At 44.7% G+C, this 17,351-nt stretch overlaps 2 protein-coding genes and 2 non-coding genes across 5 annotated transcripts; 2 read left to right on the top strand and 2 right to left on the bottom strand.

The window, feature by feature from the left end:
• Positions 1-209: 209 nt before the first annotated feature.
• On the top strand, positions 210-283 carry trnan-guu. The gene has a single exon. It is a non-coding gene; the product is annotated as a tRNA-Asn (tRNA).
• Positions 284-761: 478 nt separating this feature from the next.
• On the bottom strand, positions 762-835 carry trnan-guu. The gene has a single exon. It is a non-coding gene; the product is annotated as a tRNA-Asn (tRNA).
• A 584-nt stretch (positions 836-1,419) lies between these two features.
• On the bottom strand, positions 1,420-12,952 carry gba2 (glucosidase, beta (bile acid) 2). 2 transcript variants are annotated; one of them, XM_034569412.1, is made up of 18 exons: positions 12,671-12,952; positions 11,444-12,146; positions 8,197-8,288; positions 7,740-7,855; positions 7,307-7,525; positions 6,818-7,057; positions 6,486-6,588; positions 6,012-6,165; positions 5,546-5,671; positions 5,184-5,368; positions 4,595-4,699; positions 4,399-4,506; positions 4,053-4,204; positions 3,713-3,819; positions 3,441-3,583; positions 3,087-3,202; positions 2,585-2,776; positions 1,420-2,448 (listed from the first exon to the last, which is right to left on the bottom strand). In XM_034569412.1, the coding sequence occupies exons 2-18, from the start codon at positions 11,635-11,637 to the stop codon at positions 2,212-2,214; spliced, it is 2,589 nt and encodes an 862-aa protein (XP_034425303.1). In that variant the 5' UTR covers positions 11,638-12,146; positions 12,671-12,952; the 3' UTR covers positions 1,420-2,211. The 2 variants fall into 2 exon arrangements, with proteins under 2 accessions (XP_034425303.1, XP_034425304.1); XM_034569413.1 differs by having other exon boundaries at positions 2,398-2,507; positions 2,557-2,776; positions 12,671-12,948.
• A 318-nt stretch (positions 12,953-13,270) lies between these two features.
• On the top strand, positions 13,271-17,333 carry rgp1 (GP1 homolog, RAB6A GEF complex partner 1). The gene is made up of 9 exons (XM_034569417.1): positions 13,271-13,636; positions 13,818-13,933; positions 14,327-14,460; positions 14,655-14,738; positions 14,979-15,128; positions 15,454-15,600; positions 15,912-16,039; positions 16,133-16,310; positions 16,567-17,333. Exons 2-9 carry the CDS (start codon positions 13,818-13,820, stop codon positions 16,788-16,790), a joined length of 1,161 nt encoding a protein of 386 aa, XP_034425308.1. The 5' UTR covers positions 13,271-13,636; the 3' UTR covers positions 16,791-17,333.
• Positions 17,334-17,351: the final 18 nt, after the last annotated feature.

Below are 17,351 nucleotides of genomic sequence, written 5' to 3'. Positions count from 1 at the left end.
GTCAGTGCCCCAACCAGTGAAACTCTCAAGTGTTTCTCTTTCCCTTTTTCTTTATATTTCTTTTCTTTTATAATGTTCTGAAAACATTATAAAAGAATGTTTACCCCCCACCCCCACCCCAAACACTGGTGCACTGCTGCCTGAGATCAGCAGGCTGGGAAACATCCCATCCCCCTACATAATGCCTCAGAGGACTCATATGGCAGCCTGTCTCTGTGGCGCAATTGGTTAGCGCGTTCGGCTGTTAACCGAAAGGTTGGTGGTTCAAGCCCACCCAGGGACGAGAGTTTTTTTTTTCTGTATCATATTAAAAACACAATAAGATGTTGATTTGTTTATTTTACAGGGAAGTAAACAGAGTGGGCCCCTCCCCCAGCACCCCCCCCCACCCCCCACCCCCCACCCCCCCACACACACACACACACACAGTCCCTGTTGTTTGAACAGTGGCTGTTTCAGACGTTTCTCTTCCTGCTGTAAGTGTTTAGTGGATTTTGTAATTTAGCTGTTTGTTAAAAACTCTGTAATCTTTGTTTTTCCCCTAATTATTTTTCTCCTCACTCTATAGATGCAGAGAGATTATATAAACAAATAGCTGTTAAGTGTTTCATACGCTCTTCACACATTCAGCTTTGTCAAAGTAACACAAAGGATTTTATTGCGGTGATTAAACTCTCCGTCATTGGTCATGTGAAGATCATGTGCTTTGTTGCAATGTATTTAAAAGTATATTTCACAAGGAAGAAAGAAAAAAAACATGTCGTCCCTGGGTGGGCTTGAACCACCAACCTTTCGGTTAACAGCCGAACGCGCTAACCAATTGCGCCACAGAGACTAGGTGGAGACCTCCAGTTGAAATCAGAGTATTTATATGGTCACTCCGTGGGAAATTAGGTCAGAGTTGAGAGCAGATTGTGTTCTTTGATTTTACTTGAAAGGTTCCTCCTTTGATGTAGGTGACAGTGTTGTTAAGGTCTGTGCCGACTGGTCTCGTCTTAAGCCCAAATCGTACTTCTGAATGAAGCGCAAACCCGGAAGAAATTGGCCTCTACACGTCTCCTGTTGCAGTATGTTTGCCAGTGACAGCAGCACCTTGTCATGGCGCTACCTATTCTGTCCTTGGACCAGGGATGTTTGGCCCCTGGACAGAATGTGTGCCAGAATCTCCTTTTGACCACCGAGCTGCCAGTGTGGGTTCTCTCTCAGCCATCAGAGGGCGACCTAGGGGGGTTTGGCTTCACTTTATTGCAGTGAAAACTACTCATGATAATAATTAAGTTCTTTGAATAACAAAACATCCCTGTGTGGGTATCGAACCACCGGAGACAGTGCTTGTGATGGTTCGGGGGCATCTGGTCAGTCTTCTTTCATTCGATCACACTTGTTTTCATTTATTAACAAATACAACAAAAGTGCCAATTGTATTTCTCAGTCATTTATTCAGTACGATTGTCATGGGAATTGGTTCTTATAAAACATAAACGTTGCAGATACATTCATATATTGTAGATCTAGGTCAACATGCAAAGAGTCACCAAATGTTATTTTAAAAAGGAAAAATATATATATTTTTCAGACTTAATTTCCAACACTACTGGTCGCATATTACATCATTTATTACAGCATTCAAATTTAATTGGAGGAAATTAAAAACCTTCACAATTACTTTTTGAAGTGTCTACACATCTGATCCAGTTATAAAGGCCTTCTGATGCCATTTCAATAAATTAATACCTACAGTCCTAAAACTATTAGCATATAAACTTGTTTCAGGTCTGCAAACTTTATCATTATTATGATTGTAAATTGATAAATGTAGCATTGTATGTTGCTGGTAATTTTTATTATGTTATTTTTAATTAGCAACACATACTGGCTATGATTTTGACAGTTCCTAAAAAAAGAAAATAAACGCTGCACGCCTCAGGCTCTTGGAAAATGTTGAACCTAATTCATGATCATCTACAGTGGTTGTCGACTTTGTTGCACATAAACCATACACCGCAAAAAAAAATGTGTATTGACCTCGAGCCGTAAATGACAAAACATCTGAAGCAGTAGAGTAGAGGATAAAATCCCAGGTGTGTAACCAGTCTAGCAGAGCACTACAGTGAGGGAGTGCAGACTGCGGCGGGAGTGTTTAAAGGTCATTTTCTAAGGAACCTGACGTCCCTCACGAATCACAACACTCTTAATGGCTCAAGCTTTTTCTCAAATTGTGTCCCTGCTCCCGTCCGTGTCTCCAGTTTGTGCCGATGTGGTCTGAATCTTCTGGGAATTATTTAGGGCCAGCTGCATAGCCCAAATGCTCAGAGGCCTCATGTAAGCCAGTGAGCGATAGATGCCCTTCTCGCAGTAGGCTTCAGGAGTCTGGAATGCCATTCCCAGTCTCTCCCACACGGTGCGGTAGCAGCCCTCTGCCGTGCGCATCCCTTCATCCCGCATGCCCTGAGGGGGGGGGGAACAGACGCAGAGGTGTGAGGCATGATTTATATTAGGTATCCAAACGGGTATCGAGAATGGTGTCACAAAGTTTCTTTTGCCTGTAAATGTAAATCAGATTCTAACATAGACACACACTCACCTCGTGGATCATAGTGGCTGCCAGTCCGTACACGACTCCAGTCCAGACCTCATCCGACTGGACGCTGGAGCGGTCGGGCACGCCTTCAGGACGCATGCCATTCACTGCCCCCATCTGGCCTCCAGCAAAGCTCATTACATTCAAGTCAAAGACAGATTTTAGTGCACTCTGGATTTTTTCTTTTGGAAAAGCCTAAAAGGAGAGAGAAGGACCATATAAGACCATGTAAGTAAAAGGTACTTTTAAAGCCCAACCTTGAACATACTGTTGATACTACCTATGTATGTTATGGGAGTAGTCAATCCAGAAACATTAGCTGTGGCTATGCACACATTTCATTAAACAAACAATAAGCCCTGCCCAGCATCAACCTTTCTATTAGAGAATTAGTTTTGCCTGGTTTTGTTTGTTAACTCAAAAACACCATGGACCTCTGGGAAATCCAAGGTTCATTGCTTATGGCTGAAAGATGGGAGGTGGTGGTGTATATGTGTTAACTCACCTGGTAGTCTCCCTCCCCCAGCCCAGATGCTCTTAGAAACCAGTGGCCAGCACACTGGTCAGACATGACACTGTTGGAAAGGTTTCTCCCACTGCTGTCATAGTTGTAGTACTTTCCTAAAAATGATAGGAAAATGAAAAATGAATAAATAAAGTTTCAAGTAGCTCAAATGATGTCAGAACATTTTCCAGATTTGGCCTTTCACATATGAAGAATGCAGCAGGAGACTGTCCGGGTCAGACACATTCACAACAACAGGAAATTGTCCCAAACATCCAGGTAAGAGGTGGCGTCTGGACAGAGCAAGTAGCAGGCGGGGCATGACGTATAAATTCCAAGTGTTCTTGAACTCACCGTTCCACAGCAGTTTGTCAAAAGCAGCACTGCCTCTGTCCAAGATGTCTCTGTAATGTTGGTGCGTCTCCTCGCTGTCCACCATTGTGGCCATCTTACACATCACACACAGGGACGCCAACCACAGCCCACCACAGTACGCACTGTAAAACACAAATAGACAAAATGACACTGGAGAAATGAAGCTTATATTATGGGTTAAAGAAGGTACTTTTAATTTCCTTTGGTAGGTGATGCAATAAGATCCCTGAAATAATTCCCTGAACTCTCACCTTGGTCCAGTAACGGGCCAGCCGTCATAGGTCTGGTCGGCGTAGCCAGAGTTTTCTATTAGTCCATCTCCATCCAGGTCAAACTTCATCTCCGACTCCATCACCGCCTGGTAGATGGACCAGAGTAACACAGCTGGGTCGGACATATTCTGAGCAATACTTAAGTTTAGTGTCAACTCTCATAAATGCAGCAAGTATTAGCTTCTTAGATTTCATTATATTAATAAGGCTAACATGTAGAAGGCACTTGGGCCGATTGTTTTTCAGAAGCTGGGGACAATTTATGTGTGAATTTGTTTGAGAACTGAAAAGAGCACTGTAGTAAGACCGTGCCTTATACCTTGCAGATGGGCCACATGTCCTGGAGGTACTGTCTGTCCTGGGTGAGATGAAAGTCCCTGTAGACCTGCAGGACAAACTTCAGGTTCAGGTCCTTCCAGTCGGCAGTGTCATGAATGAGGTAGGCGTTCACCCGCTGCCAAGGCTCATCGTCTGGGGACAGAGTCACCGAATAGAAGTGAGACCTTCCATGACAACAAGAATATGAAAAAATACCAGTTTCAAGCCAGTTTGGAGGCTCTGCCGAACAAAGGTGCTGAATCAGTCTTTAAACATGGTAAACATGGGTTTCAGTCATGAGTTATACATGTTTTGCAGGTTATTCCACACTCAGGTCTTTGTCCTACCTGGGTCACCGATGTCATGAGGCACCACATTTTTGACCTTGACAGGAGAACACAGCCCGTTCATCAGGTGGAGCCTCACTGTTGGGTCCGGCCGAACCACACTGCCGGCTGAGAAGAGATCAATGCGGTGATGTCTGGTGCTTGATCAAATACACATGCTTGATATAAATCATCACAACAACAGCTCTGCACTCACCAATATCATACTGCACACTCAAGGCAAGTTTGGGCCACAGCATGATCAGTGCAAAAGAAGCGTAGAAGTGCACATCGTACGTGTTGTACATTCTGTACTCCTGACCTGGAATACATATTTATTATAGGTTATAAAACACAAGTCTTTCTTTTCCCTTTTGAAATCCCTGAACCTTTGCTTAATAAGTATTAGCAATAAGGATCAGATTTTAAAAAATGGTCACAAGCACAGTAGTGTATGTGTAGCAATGCAATAGGGTTACAACAGATATTTGTCCATTTCCCTTGATTAATCATTTTGTCTGAACAATGTCAGTAAACAGTGTAGAATAGCTACTGAAATTTCCCAGAATTCAATGTGATATCTTCAGATCTCTTGTTTTTTTTACCAATAGTCAGAATTCCGTTTACAGTTATATATACAAAAGAAAAACTCAATTTTAGAAACTGGAACAAAGGGATATTTACATTTATGCTTGAAAATGTCTGACTATCAAAATATCTGCTGATAGATTTTGAATCAACCAGTTGTTTCAGCTGTAAACGGCAGTCTCTAGTCTGGCTAACACCTCTGTTCTCCTGGCGTTTACCTTCGAGGTAGGCAAACCGGCCGTACTCTTTGACCACAGCCGGCTGAGCTGGAAGCCCCCCGTCCTCGCTGCGGATGCCGCCACTGACGTCGGCGTCCTCTCCTAGTTCCGTCCACACCGACCCCCCGTCCGCCACGAAGTACAACTCGTTAAACAGGGCTGATTTATACCAGGAGGGTAGAGAACTGTAACACCAAGAGAAGTACAAGGTCAAAATGGTGCCAGTTAAAAAGCAGCTATAAGCTTGAATGGTTTGACTGGATGGGATGTTAAACTGAAACTTATTGAGGTTGTCATCCCAGATTACTGTCTGTAGATCATGTTTTCATTTAACCTACAAGGCTTTTCGAGCTGTGTGCTACCTGTCCTGCAGGATGGGTCCCTGCCACTCCTCGATACTCCTCTCCCACTGTTTGTAATGTGTCAGAGCGTAGTGGCTGAGAGAGGGGGACGCATCCCCTTTGGTCCCGAAGAAACGAGTGTATCTCCTGGAAACAGAGGAGCCACAAGCAGGTGATGTCATGTTCATCAACAAACAAACAGAAATCGTTGTATTAGGACGAATTTAACATCTGTATTCCATTACTAGATCTGTTCTGTTGTGTGTTATTTTCTAGGTTTGTCATTCTCAGGCGGGCATGAAACTTTAAAGTAAGACCCAACAGTGAAAGAGTTAGGTCATCTTCAATCATAAACTTTTTGTTAAGCTGAGATGGAATAAGAAAGAGGTTTTTAATAGAATACCTGTTAATCCATTTCAGATTTTAGACATTCATTTGTGGTAAAATTCAAATATACCCCAGGAAACAAGAAACTTAAGCTGTGTACCTCACGTGCTCCCTCTCTCTAGAGCCGAAGGTGATATTGGGCATGTCCCAGGCCAGACAGAGCTCCAGGGTGTTATGGCTCTGAGCCGCTACTGAGCAGCCCACAGCCAACGCTGCTGCCACCGTGTCTCCCTTAGCGGTTGGTGGGCTGGAACCTGCAGAGGTAACATGGAGAATATGACAGGTTCTATTTTCTTGTGTTTTTGAGGCGTTATGTGTCTGAACAGCTGAGAAATGACAAGAAACAAGTCTAGTTTCGTTTTGAACCATGGACAGTGTCGACCCCACCTTAAACCTGTGGACAGTTACAGTGCCATGTAGGCGTGAGTTTTACTTAACTAGGCGTCAGGGTTTCTGTTTGATTTATGCAAATTCTCTCTCTCTCTCTTCTGAAACAGACTTTGTGGCCCCAGATATCTGGTTACAATGTTTAAACCTCACGTGATGCTTAATGCAACTGTTTTTAAGCACTGACCTGTGGGCGAGTCCAGTCGTCCATCAGTGATGAGGTCACTCCACAGAGCGCTGCAGGTTCCCTTCGGACTGAACGCTGTCTGGTGACTGACCTCCCTGTCAGGCTGTTCAGATGTGCACACAAACAAAAAGGCGCTCACACTCTTGGTAAATCTAAAACCTCATTAACTCAGCAGATTTCAGAAAGAAAAGCTGATCATTATAAATCTGATTCCAGATTAACAGCAACTATTGTTTCAACTCTTTAGATTAATCCAGAGAACTGATTGAGCAACTCATGAACTACAACAGAAGCCTTCTTGAAACGGCCACAATCATCAAATCAAACCAAACCTGCTCTCGGGCTGCAATGCACATCGTGTACGGGTTCACTGGGGTGCGGTGATGCAACAAGACCCCGGACACCGTCTCCCCCTCCTTCTCCAGCTGGAATGGTTCATTCCAGTGTCCTCCGCTCTTGTCATTCTTGTGCCCGGATCCATTGACCATAGTAAACATGATGGAGACGTCTAGATCATAGTCATTCTTGTTCTCTATGTCCCACACAAACACGGCCACTGGGAGACTGGAGTCCTGAGGGAAATGATTATTAGATGTGTATTATTAAAGGTGGAAGAATTATAAAGGAAACACGTCAAAATACACCGTCTTAAATCTATGCTTTACCATAAATTATTCACTTGACATATTTCTGTAATTTGAAATATGTGCAATTGTCAACATTAGCAAAGATCAGAACCGATATAGAACCACAAATACCAGACAAAAAAAAATATCATGACCCATTTTGGACTGACTGAACTCCAGGGGTGCTTCAGTCACCTGGTAGTCATGAGGGATGACGGGGGAAATCTGTCTGCAGGTCAGGGTGACGTTCTGCCCCGGCAGGTGGTAGACGGTCCAGGCCCGAGGGTACAGGGCGTGGTAGAAGGCATACTCCCCGCAGTAGCCCCAGTTCCAGCCCTGTAACGTGGGCGGCCGCTCTACAGAGAGCACCTGCTGGTAAACTGTTTGTCCTCCTCGACGCAAACAAACTGTGAACTAACGGAAAGAAGAACAACGTGATCATAGAGTTGTGGATTTGTTGATGTTTATATGAAGTATGTCATTCAAACCCACTGACAAATGTCTATGGACATGAATAAACTTGGTATCCAACCCACTATAGATCAAATAAAGCCAGATAAATATGTTTAAACTAAGTCATTCTTTATGATGTGTGCTTTTACACGAGTGACTTTAAGACCCTGTATACCTGATTTGCTGTGACAGTTTTGTATTGGTACATTCCCGGGTTAAGTTGCCATCTACAGAACTCCCCCCTCCAGCCTCTAGTGATGGTTCCTCCTCCAATGCCACCAAGCGGAGCACCTGCCAATCAGGAGTATAGAGTCAACACTGACAAATTGATCACCCTGAAGTACTGGCCATCCTATGTAAAATAGTACAATACTATTTTTCACATTATATCAATGTGAAGTCTGAAATCCTTCCCATGTGCACTTAGTCATCAGATTTGGAAAATAGTTTTTCTGTTACTATTGAGGTTTTAATTGGTGAAATCAACAGGTCAGAATATGTTTTGGTCAAAGATGAAACAGAATTATTAGGGGGCTTTATTTAAATTTGGTGTTCATCCTTCTGTCCCTCTCAAATTCTGCATGAAACTTGACTGAATGTATATGTTGTTTTTACAATGGACCCGTACTCACCATATATTTGACGCAAGGGTTGGGCACCAAACATATCAATGAATGGAGCCTTCTTTTCCACCTGGGTCTTCCTGTACCACCACTTGAGATACCTGGTTGAACACAGTGGAGGTGGAGAGGTGCAGGTGTGAAGGTTAGATGTCTAGTAACACTATAATCAACAACTCAAAAACAGTCACATAACACCATGAAAATGAAGTGTGAAGACATTACACACCCTGCATAGAGGTGTGTGTTGTGTTGAAGGGAACTGATTAGCTGCTCTTAACTTAATTTACCATCACAAGCACATGCTATCTGTAATTGTGCTACTTCTCCACGCTTGTCAGTTAAATGCCGCTACATTTCTTTATCAGCCTTTTCGTCTTCACAACGCGCGCGCACACACGCACGCACGCACACACACACACACACACACACACACACGCAGACTTGCATTCTTTTACTGGACTTCAGACTCTGCCCCGAACCAAAATCAGTGCTTAATCAGCATTTTTGAAATTGTGTAAAATCAGACAAGCATCCCCCATTAGTCTGAAGGGTAGCCTATGACACAGAGACACATACACACATACACAGGCAGAGAGAAAAAAGGGAAATGTGCAGCTATGTGAAAGACGCACTTGTAACATGAGAGGAATGACGTCAATGTGGTAACTCGACTTTGTCTGGTTTATATTTACTGTGTAGGTGTGTGTGTGTGTGTGTGTGTGTCTTTGTGCAGCACCAGCTATTGCACCAGGATTGTGGGTAAAATATTAATTAGGCTACGTTACAAAAGGTCTCAAACGGATCCTGGAGCCTGAGGCCGGAGGCTCGGAAGTTCATCGTCGGAGTCACTAATCCGTTTATGCTCTGAACTCTGATTTCAGACATGCTCGATTTTCTGCTAATATCCCGAAAGTATAAAGCTGTTTTTGGTTTGATCAGTTTATTGCATTAGACGGGTCATCAGTTCAGCACTGAACTGGCTGCAGTGCTCATAAAGTCCCTTGTTACATGTAGCCTGCATCGCTTTAGCGTTTAGTCTTTTTCTGTATGAAATAGCCCCTCTTCTATTTCACATGACGTAGCCCATCTCCTCTAAAATACACTGCAGACATTTCTGGTGTAGATATCAACTATGTCAACAGAAGTCACAATTGGCATGGAATGTGGAAGGGAGGAAACGATGTGCATACCTGAACAAGCAATAATCTCTCAGCCACAAAGTTTGTACTCGTGAGAACATTTCTGTGCAGCTGCAGAATTGCTTTGTCTGATAATACAGCACCTGGCAGAACTACGAACAGTAACCTCTCACAAAAGCTCAGTTCAGAGCAACAACGAGGCCGTCGATACAGGAGATGAATGGGATCGGTTAAAGCCCGTTATTTGAAGCCGGGGGAGGTTTACGCTATTGTCAGGATTTGGTTGTTCTGCAGGTCAGCTGAAATGCAAACAGACGACCTCACTCTGATTTCCATCTGTGATTACAGGCTTTATAAGCTGATTTAAACTCCCATGTCTGAACTGAATAACCCAACATTGATGCAGAGACGAAGGTGTGTCTCGTCCTCCTCCTCCTGCATAACTGCTGCCACAGTAATTTGGTAAAAACAAAAGCAAACTCAGACACACCTTGGATGAGAGAGTATGTTTGCTCTACCACAGCATTGCAACCGGTTTTTGAAAAGTTAAATGTAAGGTTTGGGTTTTAACATTAACACAGAGCAGCTTCGAGGACATTTTGTATTGTCCTATTATGCTTATTAGACCCTGTGTTGTGGTTCTGTACTGCAGGGGGTCTTGCGGATATAAGCAGTGGTGATTTTGTTGGAGACAAAAGAATAAAAATAACAGCACACAGATCAGCATAAAGAGGAAATGAATTGAGTCCCTATCACTAAAGAGCAGGTCTGATGTCTTACAGATGGACGACTGACACTCCCTCGACAATCAACGCTCCAGATTGCAACGATAAGAAAGGTAAACTGGCTGTGAGCCCGATCGTCTTCTGAAGCTGCACATTGTACCACTTTTCCATCTCGGATGTCAGCAGGTTGTTGCAAAAACAAACTCAAAAAAGATCAACACACGTGGAGACCTGTGCTAGATTGTGTTTTCGTTCTCTTTAGCTGTAGGGCAACAATTCAGCCGTCACGACTTTACAAGTGGATGCAGTCTTTCCTGTCGTGTTTGCTGGACTGTGAATGATGGGCCACCTCCACCTTCCTGCCTTTATTGTAAGAGGGTCATGGAGGAGAACACAAACTGCACCTTGAACCAGCTGACCTGCAACCAGAGCTCAAGTGACACTTTTAAGAAGGGTCAACCACATGTGCATTTCATCAAGCGATAACTTGACGACCTTTACAGAGAACAGTACTGTGACCATTATTGTCCAGAAACTGAGAGCCGTCAATCATCTGTATTCCTGCACTCAACAGAATGTCTGAGAACATTGTGAAAGAACAGCTGCCATCTGAGTCAGTTATAGAGTTTAAAGGTTAATTTAAGAAGTTTCGTTGAATGTAAAGTAATTTAGGTTAATAATTAACACACCATTGATTAATTTTTAAACTGTTGTAATGCTTCTTTTGCTCTAACTGTGATGAATCTGATGTATATTCTTTCAACTACAAATTAAAGTGCCTTAATGTGATATAGTAATTGTTTTATTTTGTCCTCTATTTGGGCTGCATGGAAAATTAGAAAAGATCAGCTGTGGTGCCATCAGCTGCTTCAAGGCAGGGCTGCATTAAACACCTGCTCTCGCTCTCTTAGGTGTGGGCTGATAAATATGACACCATAGGATAACGGCTCCGCAGGTTGCACACAATGGAAATGCACACAGGGGTTAAATGGTAAATAGACTGAAGGTTGCTATGACATATAGAAGTTTAAACTGAAACCGCCAGTGTGAGGAAAAGTCTCCCGGGTGTTCAGAGAGCGCACGGGAAAAAATATTGTTGATGCCACTGCCAGGGAGGTTGTTTTCATCAGCCTTTGTTTATTAGTTTGGCACCACGCCAAAACTATCAAACTAAATTTCCCTTTCAGTTTGTGGAGGGGTGGGGAATGGCCCAAGGAAGAATCTCTTCAATTTGGAAGTGGATCTGGATAAACTGGTGAATCCAGGAATCTATTTTCACTTTGTAAGACAGGGCGTTAGTCCCGGCAGAGGTATGTGACCTCCGAGGGTTTTCATTGCTTCTCCTCCGTCGGCACCTCCTCATAATGAATACAATTCTCTGATCACTCTCACCTGACTCCGAGGCCGATGTGATACCAGATGTTGGACAGCGACACGTCTTTTGCTTGTAAGGGCTTCCTCTTTTCCTTGAACTCGTGTGCCAGACAGATCCGCCAGCCCTCCTTGGGTACGCCATATCCCGTTTCCTTGGAGACAAACCCACTCATGAGGTCCGCTGTGGACTTCTCACCCCACTCTGTAGTCATTGTTGCAAGGTTTCCAGCAGTTGGGAGCTTTATGTACTGAATGGGAGTAGGGAAATTCTCCCGACCACAGACCTGTCCACACCTTTTGTCAGAGTTGATCTATCGTGCCTTTACTGTGGCGCAAACACCCAGAGGTGGCGGCTGCATGTGGCTTAGAGGTCTTAAGGTGGATAAGTTAACGGCACAGTTCTTCCTGTGGGACAAACTGGATTTCTGGCAGGCTCTGAATAACCAGACGAGTAGTAAATACTAGCTCCTTCATTCATTGGTTATGTTATCGCTGTCCACGTGATCATTCAGTCTCTACAGCTCCATAGGTTCATATCCCGAGGGTCTAATTGGTCTGATTCACCATCACCCTCTGGATTCCTGTATCTTGGAGAAGACAGAGCCCTTTGTACGGAGCCCCGGAAGTGGCTGTGCCGTCAGCTGTGGCTGCTGAATGGACGAATGGATGGATGACCGCCTGAGAAGTGGGACCCAGGATCTCAGTCATTCAGCCGGGACACCTACAGTGGGATCAAACAGAATCAGATGATTAAAGTAAGCTCACATCGTGGCAGCGGCAGCTCGTAGAGGCACTTCCAGTGTCAACAGAAGCTGCCACTGATGCCACCCAGTTTAGATGCTGCTGCCTTTGATGCCTGTGCCTTTGATGCTTCACTGTTTGGAGGCAGCTGCATTTGTTGCCACAGGTGTTTGGGGACAGGTGTCAGTCACTGTCTGAGACCAAGTGGAGAAATACAGATCAATTATTCTTGGTGCTCAGAACAGCAACACGTCACAAACAGGGTGGCAGCAGTGGAGACTGTCCCCAAACCGCTGGGGGCCACTGACAGCAGCAGCAGCCTTTGCAAATCAGTGGCAGTTGCTGTTGCCACCGGAAGTGGCCGCTGCCACGATTTGACCTGCAGAGCAGAAACTGTCCCCTCGGAGAGCTGCAGAACCCGCACACTGGTTCTAGATCAGCATTGTTACGCGTGCATGTAGCGTTAGCCCCGCGAGCAGCAGCTAACTCGACCAGCTAACTCACCATCAAGAGAAGAGGCAGCTTGTTGTTGAATGTCGGAGCGACGTCGTCCTCCCTCAGCAGCTCGGACCCGCGCTCAGCATCATGAAGCCTCTGCTAGCACCGCTGGCCCCAGTGGAGCCCTCGGATGAGTCTCCCAGGCGGGCTGCCTGTGGATTGATCATCATTCTACCACCAAGCTGCTAAACTAGATTAAATCATGAACCAGGAGTGAACCCTCGCTGCTGGAGGCAGAGTTAATGTTTGCCTGACAGAGAGAATCAGTAAAGATTTGATGTTCGCCTGACAGACCTGACGTAGGGGCGTATTTTCCACCCTCTACTGAGGCTGTACCACTTTGAGTAGCGAGGAGGGGGTTTCTTCATGTCGCCTTTTTTTTAATTCCCCACTCAAATGACCCTTTGTCTCTGCGTTTTATGAACATGAAGTTAATAAACGTGTATTTAAACTGTGTTCTCTGAAGTGTGTCGTGTCCGTGAGAGAAACGCAAAGATTATGCGTCTGTGTTGAATTCACGGCTCCCGGTGCGTTACCATAGCAACTGCTAACCCTTCGCTGTCCCCGTGCCACGTGACGTTATTTAATGGCCGACGAACAACTTTACCGGAGTTTTCCTGTTTTTGTTTTAGTCGTTAAAAAATGACAAATTAAAGTTTAGATTTCACTCAGACTTTTAGTTGAAAGTCGATCTCGAAGTTGACGCATACTTGTTGATATAAATCTTTATAGTTGTTCCGGTTTGTTTGTCCCTTGGTTGGTGCTTGGTCGCACGTCACCGGATGTGGAATCCCCTCCACTCAGACTGTCTTGTTTACTGTAGCCGGACTTGTGGCTAACTCAAATCAAATATGGTCAAATCCCTGAGAAGCACAGTCTAACATCGAGCTGTTTCACTCGAGAAGTTCATTTAACTTCCACCCTGGGATAAGAACACGCGACTGACTCGCTGCTGCGTCCGTCGAGGTCAAGGTAAGTGTTTTAAATGATCCTCAGAAACGAGCTGCTAGCCAAACAAGTTCCCTGCTAGCCAAACAAGTTCCCTGCAGCCAATCAACACGTATTGAGCATCTGGAATAAACACAAACACGAGTTGTTCCCGGTCGCAGTTCATTGTTTATCTCTCGCTAACGAAGCCTCTTGTTGTTTCCAGATGATCGAGGTGGTGGCCTCCATGGCCCGAGGTCCCGTGCTTCTGGCCGGGGAGCTCATGGAGTGTCTCATAACCTTCACCAACCCCATGTCCCACCTGTCCACCTCGGCCAGCAGGTAACATCCCCTCCATGTCATGTATTTGTAGATCACACACACTTAAATATAAAGAGAAGAGAGAGAGAGAGAAAACGAAGATCCTGTGTGTGTACTGTACTTTTGTTGGGGAGCAAAAAGAGCTGCAACAACTGATCAAATACTCAAATCGAGGACGAGTCAGAGCTGAGTGACACAAACGCAATCAACAACACATTTGATATTCACTTAATTGTTGTGTATGTTCTTGTCATCAGAATAGAGATGATGAGGTGAAGAGGAAAGAGACGAGGAAGCGATATCTTTCAAATGTTGTGAAAACTGGAACGTGTATGCGTTTAACTTTGCCAATAAACACACACACACACACACACAGAATATTGTGTAACTCTTGTTTTTTCTAATGTGTCCCAGTGAGATGTTGGCATGGGCCAGTGCTCAGATTCACTGTCAGTTTCATGCCAGCGAGAACAGGGTGGCTCTGCCGGCCCAGGGCAACAAACAGGACGTCCAGGCCGAGAGCGACACGGTGCTCATTCCAAGCAGAGGTCGGTGGGAAGAAGTGAACATCACGATTTGTTATATTTAATATTGATAGAAGGACATTTAAGTGAAGTGGTTATTGTGTTTGACAGGTTTTCAGACAAAGATTTGAAAGGATCTAGATCTTTTTTAATTCTTGTTTCAATAGCTTCCTTGCATTATGTGGATTCTCGGCAGCACTAACTCTTTTGTTCTGCAGGAGAGCGAGGGCAGTGTGTGCTGGACACACCACCTAAGATACTGTTCTGTGACCTACGTCTGGACCCCGGGGAGAGCAAAACCTGTGAGTGTGTTTCGATGCCTGAAAAACGTGTATTCATAACAATCCACTAGTTCAAAATGAGCTAAAACTTCTCTTACATGAGTATTTGTGATGAAATAAGTAGAGTTATACCTCCTTGGTGCATGTTTCCCAGATTATTTAGAGTAACATATTAAACATGCAGTTTTATTTTCCAAATCGTAAATGCATCATTTACAGATAAACCCATATTCTTGTGTTTTGTGACTCGCTCCACCACAGATTCGTACAGTGAGGTCGTACCCATAGACGGGCCTCCTAGTTTCCGTGGCCAGGCGGTGAAATACGTCTACAAACTGACCATCGGCTGCCAGAGAGTCAACTCGCCCATCAAGCTACTGAGAGTTCCCTTCCGAGTGCTGGTGCTGCAGGGTGAGATGACTCGGCTTCAAATGCTCGTGTTCTAGACGTTTATGCCTTCGGTGCTAATGAGGTGTATCACTGAGATGTGAAACCACAAGATGATGGTGAAATGCTTACTTCTGCTTTACTGCAACTGTTGGTGAAGATTAGAATGAGGACAATTCCAGCAGCAGCTAAACAAATGGTGTGAAAGGTTTGTGTTGAGTGAAAGGAACCAGTTTATTTTGTTATCACCATCCGGCGTCCGGGGGAAATAAAGACTCATGAGTCACTTCGTGTGACTTCTATCTGTTGTGCGCATGTAATTGCTGACGGTTTCCTGTCTGATCTGCAGGCATGCCAGAGCCTCCGTTTCCCCAGGATGAGGAGGTCTCCCCTTCCAACCCGTTCCTGGAGGAAGAGGAAGCGAGCCGCAGGGATGCTCGTCCTTTGGAGAGAGCACTGGACATGCTCATGGTCACCACCTCCAGGCGATGCCCACGTGAGTCAGATTCTCAGTCTCTCTTCGGTAGAAACTAGGTGGCATGGAGCCTCGTCAGGGGGTTTCAGACCATAGTGTCATTGCAGTCTTCCTGTACGTAACTGATCATAGACACAAATCTGTCGTTGCTGTGGACAAACTGTTCTTTGGGCCCCCGGCACCAGTCCTGCTTTGCTAACCCTGTCCCAGCTGCATGTCATTTCAAAAATCATAAATACAGTTATTCCAAATTTAGTCTTCTACTCTTTTTGCTTTTCCACCTTCTTTATCGTGGATTTCCACTTTGACCTGTTTGATTCTGTTTTCTTCAGACATGTTCAACATCACCAACGTGCGCGGGAAAGTGGCAAAGTTCTGCATCTTCAAGATTGTTTACAGACTCGGGGAGGACATCGTCGGCACGTTCAACTTCTCAGAGGGGGAAATCCCCTGCTTACAGGTGAGTGATGGTCCTTGTAGTTGTACACCGCCGCACACTTTGCACATTTAGATTGAACCATGATGTGAATTATGACTTCCTGTGTGTTTCCAGTATTCAGTGAGCCTCCAGAGTGAGGAGGAGATCCAGCAGCTGTACCAGCGGCGTCCTGGCCAGGCGGTCAGTGTGACCGGACACGGGCGACATATGGAGTCGTGCCTCCACACGGCCTCCAGCCACTTCTCCCTCCCCGTCCCCCTCAACGTCACCCCAGGTTTCAGCACAGACATAGGTCAGTCACCAGCAGATACAAACACGACTGACTTGTATGTAACGTCTCCAGTTATTTCCCTTGTTTTTATTTTATGATTGAAATGATGACATGTTCTGTCCAGTATGTCTGGTCAGTACGTCAGCTGACAAATAACAAAAAAGGCCTACTGGTTCTGTCAGTTGTCAGATGCTCATCAAGATTCATTCTAACTCAATAATATTCAGAATTAAGTCAAACATGAACTTGAGACCCAAACCCTTATCTCTCCGTACAGTATCTCTTCGCTGGCGCCTGCACTTTGAATTCGTCACGGCCCGGGAGCCTATGGAGCCACCCACCGTTCTGCAGAACCAATCAGAGGTCACAGTTTGGGCCGGGGCGGAGCACGTGGACGTGGACACCTTCAGCTGGGATCTGCCCATCAAAGTCCTGCCCACCAACCCAGCCTTGGCATCCTACATGTCCCAGTTCACAGGGACCAACAGGATTAATATCTGACTCTGAGATCTGGTGTTGAAAATGTGTCTTTGACGTGTCGACAGATGTTTTCATGGTCGTGTGTGAGACACGGAGAGAAAGACAAACCTGTTGTTTGTTTGTTGTTGTTTTTTCTCTCCAGATGTGGAGCATTAGCACAGATGTGCACATTTCTGGAACAGAGAATATTTTTTTTTGTTTCCTTGTATATGCAGAGCCAGTGATGGAATGAATTTGTTAAGTATGCAGCCTTTAATTTGCCTTTTGTCTTGTGCATTTTTCGATGCATCCTAACGTTAAAGACATTTATTCCTTTTTAGGAAGACTGACGCACATTAACTGTGTGAAGTGCAACTCTCTCTGTATTTATTTCAGTTTTCTTTTTCTTTTATTGTCATGCACACTTTATTTCAGATTTTATGAGACAGCTTTTTCTTATCCAAGATATTTTTACAGTGTAACCGTTTTTCTTTTAGCTTCAAGGGCTGAACGGAGGACGGGACTGACGTGTATATACGACAAGAGAAATTAAAAGTGTGATTAAAATGATGTTTAAAGGCTTCGTCTGTTACTTCACAGAAT

Source organism: Hippoglossus hippoglossus, chromosome 18 (genome assembly GCF_009819705.1).
Source record: "Hippoglossus hippoglossus isolate fHipHip1 chromosome 18, fHipHip1.pri, whole genome shotgun sequence".
NCBI classification, from domain to species: domain Eukaryota; kingdom Metazoa; phylum Chordata; class Actinopteri; order Pleuronectiformes; family Pleuronectidae; genus Hippoglossus; species Hippoglossus hippoglossus.
Note: the sequence above shows the minus strand (reverse complement) of the source record. Positions and strands in the feature narration are given on the sequence as shown.

Bases quoted from the DNA above. Each gene is read 5' to 3' on its own strand.
- rgp1 (XM_034569417.1), top strand. From the start codon at position 13,818: ATGATCGAGGTGGTGGCCTCCATGGCCCGAGGTCCCGTGCTTCTGGCC. The intron at 14,739-14,978 runs GTGAGTGTGTTT...GCTCCACCACAG, and splicing joins CCCCGGGGAGAGCAAAACCT to ATTCGTACAGTGAGGTCGTA. The intron at 16,311-16,566 runs GTCAGTCACCAG...CTCTCCGTACAG, and splicing joins AGGTTTCAGCACAGACATAG to TATCTCTTCGCTGGCGCCTG.
- gba2 (XM_034569412.1), bottom strand. From the start codon at position 11,637: ATGACTACAGAGTGGGGTGAGAAGTCCACAGCGGACCTCATGAGTGGG. The intron at 5,672-6,011 runs GTACACAGCTTA...CTCTGTTTCCAG, and splicing joins AGAGAGAGGGAGCACGTGAG to GAGATACACTCGTTTCTTCG. The intron at 2,777-3,086 runs GTGAGTTAACAC...CTCTCCTTTTAG, and splicing joins TGGGGGAGGGAGACTACCAG to GCTTTTCCAAAAGAAAAAAT.